At 41.2% G+C, this 10,140-nt stretch overlaps 2 protein-coding genes across 2 annotated transcripts; both read right to left on the bottom strand.

Annotated features, from left to right (window-relative positions):
* Positions 1-6,393: 6,393 nt before the first annotated feature.
* On the bottom strand, positions 6,394-7,130 carry PIGY (phosphatidylinositol glycan anchor biosynthesis class Y). The gene has a single exon (XM_040478528.1). It carries the CDS (start codon positions 7,097-7,099, stop codon positions 6,884-6,886), a length of 216 nt encoding a protein of 71 aa, XP_040334462.1. The 5' UTR covers positions 7,100-7,130; the 3' UTR covers positions 6,394-6,883.
* Positions 7,131-7,175: 45 nt separating this feature from the next.
* On the bottom strand, positions 7,176-9,266 carry PYURF (PIGY upstream open reading frame). The gene is made up of 2 exons (XM_040478517.1): positions 8,972-9,266; positions 7,176-7,334 (listed from the first exon to the last, which is right to left on the bottom strand). The coding sequence occupies exons 1-2, from the start codon at positions 9,175-9,177 to the stop codon at positions 7,193-7,195; spliced, it is 348 nt and encodes a 115-aa protein (XP_040334451.1). The 5' UTR covers positions 9,178-9,266; the 3' UTR covers positions 7,176-7,192.
* Positions 9,267-10,140: the final 874 nt, after the last annotated feature.

The raw sequence follows: 10,140 nt of genomic DNA, 5'->3' as shown, positions 1-10,140 counted from the left end.
GAACACTTGAGCTGTGCTGTCCAATACATGGCTATTTAATTAAAATTAAGTAAAATTTAAAATTCAGTTCTCATACTACCCAAATTTCAAGTGGTGGGTATCTACATGGGATTGGTGGCTACTGTATTAGTGCAAATATGAGCACTTGCCGCTGACAGGCCCATAACCTTCCAACTCCCTGTAATTGTGCTTTCTTTCTTTTTCTGGGAAGAAGAGCCAGAGTGTGATAGAACCGTACAAATCAAAATGATTTGAAAATCTGACAGTAAAGTCAAATTTCATTAAAGTTGTTACTATATAGCTCCCAAGTCCTTCCTGACCTGCCTGGCTCCCTCCCCAGCCTTGGCTCCCACCATTGGCCTTGGCTCCTGTCATCGCCCTGCATACATAGTATACTTCATTCCAGTTATTTGTAACTATTCAGTTTGCTGAGAAGGCCAATCTCCTGTTTTTATTCAAGCATTTTCTTCTGCCTGGAAACTTCTCATCCCACCCCCATCCCCCACTCTTCCTCACCTCCTCTCCTCCAACTCTGGGTTCTTCCCACTTGTTTCTCAGGATTCACTTACTCTATTATGGCTACCTAGTAGATGCCACCCTAATAAATGTAGAATATGGCTTCCTAGCTCAGCATTTCACAAGTGCAATCCTCTTTCTAGGTGCAATACTCATTCTGGTTCCTTCCCAGTGCTTAGTTGCCATTGGTCCCCCATATGAGTTAGCTGAAAATGCCATCTAGTGGCATATGCAGATCGCAATTGCCTGCAAATGGAGCATTTTACTAAGGGGGGAAACTGGCAAAAGGAGACAGGCCTGTCTCCCCACAACTACACACAGTAGTGAGAATCTTGCCACAGTGTTTGAGTGTGCTAGGTAATTTCATATTTTCTACCTCCCTTAAAACAACCACCAAGTCTGGAAGTAGATCTCTTTTTCATCTTACAGATCTGGAGTCAAGTTCAGGGAGGCTTCACTGTGCAGGATTGGAAGAAAATGAAGAGGCAGAGTAGGTCATGGCAAATCTTTTTGTTCTCTCAGAGTGGAAAACTCACACTTAGGAAGCTGATGGGAAGGATCTTATTCACAAGATGGGTAAAGATGGTCCTTGCCAGTGATGCAGATGACACCAAGGAAGATAATCTTGTTAAGGGGCTCCAAGGAGGTGAGATCCCCTGTCATTGTGAAGTCAACGAATTACTGAGGAGTGAGGAAGAGTCCCAGTTGGTGAAAGAATAAGAGTATTTCTTGTGGTGGTCTTAAGAGTTGGAGGTGGTGGGGTCAACACCACGTGGCATGAGCTATGTTATGGGAACTAGTGAACAAGAGTCGCCATAACAGATAGGAAGCCAGGATGATTTGCTAGACAGGAACACTAAAAAGTGTTGGAGATTGCCTAAGGAAGGGTATCTGAGAGGGTCACTAGAAGTAGCACAACACTGTGGACAAAATTTAGAAGGCTTCAGACCTACCTTCCACTTTTGGCCATGCCTCTACTAGCATTTCACCTCCAGCAAGTGACTTGGAACTGCTAGCCTTATGCTGGACATATACATATTACTTTTTTTTTTTTTAATTTGGTAAAGCTTTATTGATATTTAATGAACATAGCATTTAGTTCAGCTGTGTGTACAACTGAATGGATTTAGTATATTAATGGAATTGTGCAACCATTGCCACAATCAACTTTGGAGAATTTTCATCTTCCCAAAGAGAAACTCCATACCCAAGAGCCATAACTTCACAATGTCCCCAGCCATATGCAACCACTAATCTACTTTCTGTTTTTTTAATTTTTTTTAACGTTTGTTTTTGAGAGACAGAGAGAGAGACAGAGCATGAGTGGAAGAGGAGCAGAGAGAGAGAGGGAGACACAGAATCCGAAGCAGGCTCCAGGCTCTGAGCTGTCAGCACAGAGCCTGACGCGGGGCTCGAACTCATGAACCGTGAGATCATAACCTGAGCCGAAGTCAGACGCTTAACCAACTGAGCTGCCCAGGCACCCCCTACTTTCTGTTTCTATAGATTTGTCTATTATGGACATTTCATATAAATGAAATCAAACAGTATACGGCTTATTAATAACTGGCTTCTTTCACTTAGCATGTTTTCACAGTTCATGTTGCATGTAGCATGTATTTGTACTTCATTCCTATTTATTGCCAAGTTAATACTTGATTGTACCGTATTTTATTTATCCATTCATCAATCGATGGACATTTGTGTTGTTTTCCACTTTTTGGCTATTATGAATGATGCTATGAACATTTGTGCTAAAGTTTGTGTGGCCATGTTTTCCTTTCCTTTGAGTAGACAGACACCTAGGAGTGGAACTGCTGGGTTGTGTGGTAACTCTGTGTTTAATTTTCTGAGGGACTGTCAACTGTTTTCCAGAGAAGCTGCATCATTTTATATTCTCACCTGCAGTGTTTGAGGGCCTGAGAAATACTTAAAATCTGCAGCAGATGTTTTTGTTTTTGTTTCCTATGGTATTTTTTTTATTGAGATGTAATTGACATGTATGCAGATCTGTTGGTAAGAGTGCTAGTGAAATACAAAAACATTACAGGTAGATAGCTCTTCCTTTTTTCTCCCTTTTTGGACTATTGTCATGCATAGTAGGTCTGCATGTTACAAACAACAATACTTGGTTATAATGATTACTTTACATAATTTAATGCCTCTTAAAAGGAACAGAGAAGAAAGAACAAGGATATATTTGTAGAATTAAGTATATTAACCTTTTTTATTTTCTCTGGTTCTTTTCATTAGTTCCTGTGAATTCAAGTTACCATCTGGTGTCATTTCTGTACTCCAGTTCAGCTTTGTTCCCAGCTACTTCCTTTGTGCTAATAGCAAATATGACAGACCCCAAAATACAATTTATACATATTGTTTTCTATAATTGCTCTGCAAATCAGTTAAGCAGAAAGAGGAAATCTGCATTACACTGTCTTTTATAGTTACATAATTACCTTTACTCAGCTGATGGCCTGCACCTCCTGGGAAGATGCCTTAACACTCAACCAGGAGTTTTGGGGGGAAGAGAGGTTCCTATCTTGGTGGAGCCCTCCTGGAGTGGCCATCACTCTGAGCTGAGAGGAGGAAGATGTGGGGTGGTGGTTCAAATGCAACAAACTTCAATGTGCTGGCAGCAGTTAATGAGATTTTCTTGTATGTTTCCTCATTAGGCTGAATGCCCTTGGGACAATTTCCAGAGACTTTGCCTGGTTGTGTTGTTCACCAGTTAGGGTTGTTTCACAAAGGGCTTTCATGTGTAAAGTTTGGTTTGTTCCTAGCAAATTTTATGAAAGCAGGGGAAGGATTTCTAGCCCTACAGATGAAGTTCAGAGACAAGTAACTTGCCTAAAATTATAAAGCTTGTCAGAACCATGTTTTCAGTCTTTCAGGAAGTGCATGCATATTCTGTGCTAAGCATTAAATTTAAAATGTTGAACAGTTACTGTCTAGACAGGAGACACAAAACAGGCAATTACAAGTTCAAGTGCTAAAATAGAGATAAAATATATGGTGCTTTAGGAAACAAGAAAGGCAAAGGCTTGAGTAAGAATTTGAATCCAAGCATTTTGATTCCTAATTGTATTTTTCTTACAAATAGAAAGGATTTTATTTTATTTTAAAGTAGATACTGTGTATCTGAAGCCACAGTAGCAGAGGGTTCAACTTTGGTTCAGTTATTGCTGTTACCTTGGGCAAATCACATCAATCTCTCTGCTTCAGTTTCCACATCTGTAGAATGGTGCCAGTATTACTCACCTTACCTCTTAGATTATAAAAGATTATATATACTTAGAGCTGTACCTAGTGTATAGTTTGTACTATACAAGTGGTTGCCAAAGAAATTCTATTAGCGAAAGAATGGAGTTAATACTGAACTCCCCCAGGGTATGCTTATCAGTTTCCTCAAAAATTATAAAATGCTTAACTTGCAAAAGCTGAAGTTGACTTTTCAGAGTATAGTGCTTGCTTTATCAGTAAAATTGTTCCATTTACATTGACAACAGTAAGATTTAGGGCTAATTAAAAAGAACAAGAACTCTTGATCAGAAATAACTGGAACTTCTATAATCTTCCAGGTTATTTGTATATTGCTGTATGGTGATTTAATTTTTTTTTAAGATTTTTTTTAATTTTTTTTTTTTAATATTTATTTTTGAGAGACAGAGAGACAGAGCATGAGCAGGGGAGGGGCAGAGAGACAGGGAGACACAGAATCCGAAGCAGGCTGCAGGCTGCGAGCTGTCAGCACAGAGCCCGATGCGGGGCTCGAACCCACAAACCGTCACGACCCGAGCTGAAGCCGGACGCTTAACCGACTGAGCCACCCAGGTGCCCCTAATTTTAATTTTTTAAGTATTGTTGGCACACAATGTTACATTGGTTTCAGGTGTATACTTAGTGACTGGACAGCTCTCTACATTATGCTAAGGTCACAACAAATATAGCTACCATCAGTCGCTATACTATTACAATACCATTGTTGACTATATTCCCTATGCTATACCTTTTATTCTCATGACCTATTCCATACATGGAGGCCTGTACCTCCCACTCTCCATCTATTTTGCCCATTCCCCCCACCACTCCCCTTTGGCAACCATCAGTTTGTTCTCTGTATGTCTATTTCTGCTTTTTGATTTTTGGATTCCACATGTAAATGACATCATATGGTATTTGCCTTTGACTTATTTCACTTAGCAGAATACCCTCAAGGTCCATCTATGCTGTTACAACTGGCAAGAACTCATTCTATTTTACATGAATAATATTCCATTATATTTGTGATACCAGTCAGGCTGAGGACCCAAGAAAGAGGACCTCAGGCCCCTCACTAAGAGGGTTCTTGACTTTGTGTGAGAAAGATTTCAAGAGCAAGCCATTTAGACAACGGGACAAAGATTAAGTATATAAGAAAGGAGCTACTTCATAGACAAAGTAGCAGTCTCCTCCCAGGAGAGGAAGAGGATCCCCTTTTGCCTCTAAGGGTTTTAGAAGTTTTTGTTTCATTAACTAACCATTTATAGGGAAGGGATTACTCTTTAACTGGGTTTCTTATTCACATTGAGCAGTTCATTTTTCCATGGTCTTAAGAGTTGTAGGATAACCCACAAGGAAGCAATTTTAAGGAAGACCATCTTTGTAGCTTTGATTACCATCAGGAGTGGTGTTTTGTGGTCGTCCAGTTGGATCTTGTGACATTTTATGTCCTGCTTTTAGGTTAAGGGTCAGCCTAAAACCAAAACTGCTTTACTTTGGTCAACTTGTCTTCTAAGCCTCTCTTCCCTCTGGCCCCATATATATGCCACATCTCATCCATTGAACTTACACTGCTTCCAGATCTCAGTATTGTAAATAATGCTTCAATAAATTGGGGTGCATATATTCTTTCAAATAAGTGTTTTTCTTTGGGTAAATACCCAGTACTGGAATTACTGGACCATACAACTTTTTGAGGAACCTCTATACTGTTTTTCATAGTGACTGCACCAATCTATACTCCCACCAACAGTGCACAAGTGTTCCTTTTTTCTACACATCTTTGCCAACACTTGTTATTTCTTCTATTTTTATTTTAGCCATTCTAACAGCTGTCAGGTGGTATCCCGTTGTGGTTTGAATTTTCATTTCTTCGACTATTAGTGATGTTGAGCATTTTTTCGTGTGTCTGTTGTCCACCTGTAAGTCTTCTTTGGAAAAATGTCTATGCAGGTCCTGCTCTTTTGTTGTTGAGTACCATAGGTGATTTTAAAAACATGATTTGTACTACAGAATACACTGAACTAATGCAGTGCTAAACTGATCTCCTAAGGCAGGAAAATAAACTGAAAGTGGTTCAAAACATAGCCCTCAGCCCAACAGGACACAAAATCTATTTCTAAGTCTTCCACCCCTACCTCTATCTCCAAAGATCTATATTTTCCTGGAATAGTATTCTATGTGGGGTATTAAGTGCCTATCTAAACACTGACTATATTTTAAAGTTTAGAATATTTTTATATTTTTCCTCTCTTAGAGCCACACTTATGATCAAACAAAAAACTGCACTTTAAAAAAAAAATTTTTTTTTCAACGTTTTTATTTATTTTTGGGACAGAGAGAGACAGAACATGAATGGGGGAGGGGCAGAGAGAGAGGGAGACACAGAATCGGAAACAGGCTCCAGGCTCCGAGCCATCACCCAGAGCCTGACGCGGGGCTCGAACTCCCGGACCGCGAGATCGTGACCTGGCTGAAGTCGGACGCTTAACCGACTGCGCCACCCAGGTGCCCCAAAAAACTGCACTTTTTTAAATGGAAAAGTGTATCTTATTTTATTATTCCTAATGTAAGCATTTGATGCCAAAGAAACAAAGGTAACTTTACAAACTCAGAATGTTTGCAAGTACATGAAATTTCCATTTTATTGTAGTTTTCTGTCACATGAGCTCAAATGTGTTTCTCTACAACAACTTCAGCATAGCTGCTTTGGAATTATTTCAGTCATCTTTTACACGTGACTCTACCAAATACTTTAAATCTAAAATAGACATATAAAATTTTAATTAACTTTTAGATGAATGGGGTAAGAAATAAAGTCATCAGGTGATGGTTGGGATTGTTAATTTCCAACAAGAAACTGTTGAAATATTTCTTCTGATACAAGAGTTATAAATAAAAATTTTCAAAAAAAACAAGGGTAGAACAAAAGTACAATAAAAGAAACTTCTGCAGCTTAAGCCTCCCATAGTCCTAAACCTGAGAGAAGCAAGGCAAAGCACCTTTCCTGCAAATTAAGTGGGTTTCCAGTATTTCCATGTAGTTAAGTTTTAGAAATACACACTCAAGACCTATCATTAATATATCTACTATCTTAGCTCTGGTTGTATTAATTATGCCTGAAGAGTTTAATACCCATCCAAGTCCAAAGGTGGAAGAACACATAAACTGGTATGGTAATGGGCAGGAGCAGACTGTAAAAGCACAGGCTTGCTGTGCTAGTGCAGTCCCGTGGGAAGTTTTCTTCCACAGAGGCTGAGTAGAACAGTCCTGCTAAAGAGACCAGTGGAATAAGGACAGTCAATGTAGGAAGAGACAGAAACATTATTCTCCCCCACTTATTACCTGCCAGTCTGACTTTTTAAAAGGTAAGTGGTATTAAGAAAATTTAGTTGTGTGTGTTGTTTTTAATTATCATCTAGTGCTGCTCCATTTCTTCTTGCTTCTTATTTTGATGTGTCATCCTAGCTGCCTGTGGTATCATATTAGGAATCCCATCAATAATTGGATAGGCTATTCCCAATTCTTCATTGATCAATTCATTTGTCGATGCTTCAAATCTGAGGGGGGCAAAAGGAAAACAGAATGAATTGTGGAAAATAAAATGCTTGAAAGAGCTTGCTTTTCAACAAGCACCATTTATCCAATTCTTGACAGATTTAATTCCAAAAAAAATCAGAATTAAACTGCTTTTAATTCTAAAAGCAGTATTAGCCAATTGAAACATTTCTCTTAGAAAATGAATCTCTATTTTCATTTTAGTCAGTTTCTCTCATATTTTATTTTTCACTTTATTCTCAAGCTATACCTGAATATGCATTCTTTAAATCCAGTCAAAAAAGATCTCCCCTTTTCATCCAAACATTCCTTCCTTACTCTGGTCAACCCCAAAACCATCCCAGTTAATTTACTATTAAACAGTCACTACAGAAAAATTCAATTTCCCCGTTTTAGAATGCATGCAGGCTTAACAGAGCAACCCTACTGATCCATTAGAAGGAAACCACTGAAAAATCAAGATATACAAAATAAAAGTTTGAGGAACATGAAAGCACAGAAAGAGGAAAGTCTGGAAAGCAAGGGGTCTGCAGTGTGCTAGTTACACAACGAAAAGGTAGTTCGAATGGTTATTTCAAGGTGTAAGAAAATGAATGAGTACATTCATTATGGAAAAAAATCTAGAAATAAAAATGCAAGAAGAATGAGAATTAAAAAATGGCTAGCAATCTACCACCCAAAGATAACCACTGATAACATCTTGGTGTTTAGTATATTCAGTTTGCAATACTAGTGTTGTCAATGTTCAGTTTTAGTAGCCTGGAACTGTAGAGCTGTTTTCCTTAAAGGTTAAAGCCTTTCCAAAACCCAGCTTGTCCAGAACTAAGACCCAAAGAGGCAGCATACACAGCTTAAACGTTTACAATCGTCACGCATCAGCTGAACATTTTCACAAGAATCTGGAGGCTACTACAGTATTTTTCATCATCTTGTTTTAAAAATCTGAATGCCGGGGCGCCTGGGTGGTGCAGTCGGTTAAGCGTCCGACTTCAGCCAGGTCACGATCTCGCGGTCTGTGAGTTCGAGCCCCGCGTCGGGCTCTGGGCTGATGGCTCAGAGCCTGGAGCCTGTTTCCGATTCTGTGTGTCTCCCTCTCTCTCTGCCCCTCCCCCATTCATGCTCTGTCTCTCTGTCCCAAAAATGAATAAACGTTGAAAAAAAAAATAAAAATAAAAATAAATAAAAATCTGAATGCCTTGGACCGGTCATGACTCCCAACAGCTCAAAAACCTGGCTATACATTAGAATCCGTTAGGGTCCTTTTAAGAAAACACCTTGCTGGTCCAGCCCCCAGACCGCCCAGCTGGGTAGGCCAGGGGTGGTGCCCGGGAATCTGCATTTAAAAAAGGTGCCCTGGCGATTCGATTGCGAAACCAGTAAACGCTGCGATCCATCACTGTGGATCTGCGGTTTGATTTGGGCGGCCTAGGACTCGACTCCCCTCCGGCCTCCCCCCGCCCTTCCCGCCTCGGTGGGAGGTGCGCGATAGCTGAGCCGGCCAGGATCCAGAAAATGGCAGCAGGAAATACTCGGACTGACCTGAAGGGCGCCCCAGTGGCTGTGAACGGCCACACGGCCATCCCACCCGGTCCCCGCCACCGGAGGGCGCGAAAGGAAACTCGCAACCACCGAATCTCACCTGAGCGGCTTCTTGGAGAGTGGGCACACCAGGAACTCGAGCAGGGCCGGGTCGAAGACGCGGGGCGCGTTCCCCGTCTTCTCGCTCTTGTCTGCGGACCGCCACGACCCCGACGCGTGAAGGCACCTACGGGCGACCGCGGACGGCAGCGTGCATGTACCCCGCAGCGATAAGGCGAGGAGCCAGGCGCGCGCTCCGCTCAGCATGGTCTGGCAACCAGCGACCACACCGCAGCCCGGGCCGCGTCAGCGATCTCCGCGGCGAGCCCCTCACCTGCCAGACTCCGCCCCTGGTGCTGTAGAAATGCAGTCCCGGGGCCGAAAGGAGCCAGCGCTTTGGTTCCGAGGTCGCTCCCGATCCGACCGCTTTTTCCGCCGCACCGTTCGGTAGTTCTGAGCACGGCCGGCAGCTGGTAGCCGGAGGACTCTAGTGACTGTTCCACCGTATTTACAAATTACAAACAAAACCAATGCTTAAATTGGGTGAGTTGAGTTTTCAAACAAGGGGTTCCAGGCAGCCAGTGGCCTGACCTCAGAAGTCACACAGTGTTAAACTTGGCCTTACGTGGTAATCTCCAAAAGGAGGTTTCAAACACAGTCATATTGGGTATGTTAAAGCATTGGTTTATTTTATGTAAATCTTTACCATAGCCCGTGTGACCTTGTTTGTCTTTTATTTTTTCTTGTCTTATTAAATTAAAAGTTTAGAACCCGAAAAGAATCCCATAGGCCTCTTAATCCAAGATTCTTACCCTGTGGGACTCACTGTTCAACTGCATAATAAGGCACAACCAGTTAACTTCTATAAATGAGCTTGGAGTCAGCAAGGAGTCTAAACAGTGTCATCAGGCGGATGTCCGTTGGTTGAATGGGAGATCCATTCAATGGATTTTTCAACCCCAAGTTTGCCCTAAGGAAGTGATAACAGGTTTGATCTTTTTACAGTGTAGTAGATTTGGGCTCTGGGCCCTGGGAGCTTGGTTTCTGGTCCATAGTTTACTAGCTGTGTGACTCCAGCAAATGACTTAACTACTCAGTTTCTTTATCTTAAGATAATGGCACCTACCTCATGAAATCTCCTCCTGGGGACTAAAATGGGATAATGCATGCAAAGAACATTTAGAAAAGTGAGATAACTTAATGCTTAATTAATAGTATCTGTTAATTTTA

The sequence above is a fragment of the Herpailurus yagouaroundi genome, unplaced genomic scaffold, assembly GCF_014898765.1.
Source record: "Herpailurus yagouaroundi ecotype Mexico unplaced genomic scaffold, PumYag 28, whole genome shotgun sequence".
Classification (NCBI taxonomy): domain Eukaryota; kingdom Metazoa; phylum Chordata; class Mammalia; order Carnivora; family Felidae; genus Herpailurus; species Herpailurus yagouaroundi.
The sequence above is the reverse complement of the archived record's forward strand: the minus strand, read 5'-3'. Positions and strand labels throughout refer to the sequence as shown.

What these genes read in the sequence shown, in the direction of transcription:
- PIGY (XM_040478528.1), bottom strand. Translation starts at nt 7,099, where the DNA reads ATGTTTCTGTCTCTTCCTACATTGACTGTCCTTATTCCACTGGTCTCT.
- PYURF (XM_040478517.1), bottom strand. Translation starts at nt 9,177, where the DNA reads ATGCTGAGCGGAGCGCGCGCCTGGCTCCTCGCCTTATCGCTGCGGGGT. An exon ending in CTCTCCAAGAAGCCGCTCAG is followed by an intron (nt 7,335 to 8,971) that starts GTGAGATTCGGT and finishes TGCCCCCCTCAG; the next exon opens with ATTTGAAGCATCGACAAATG.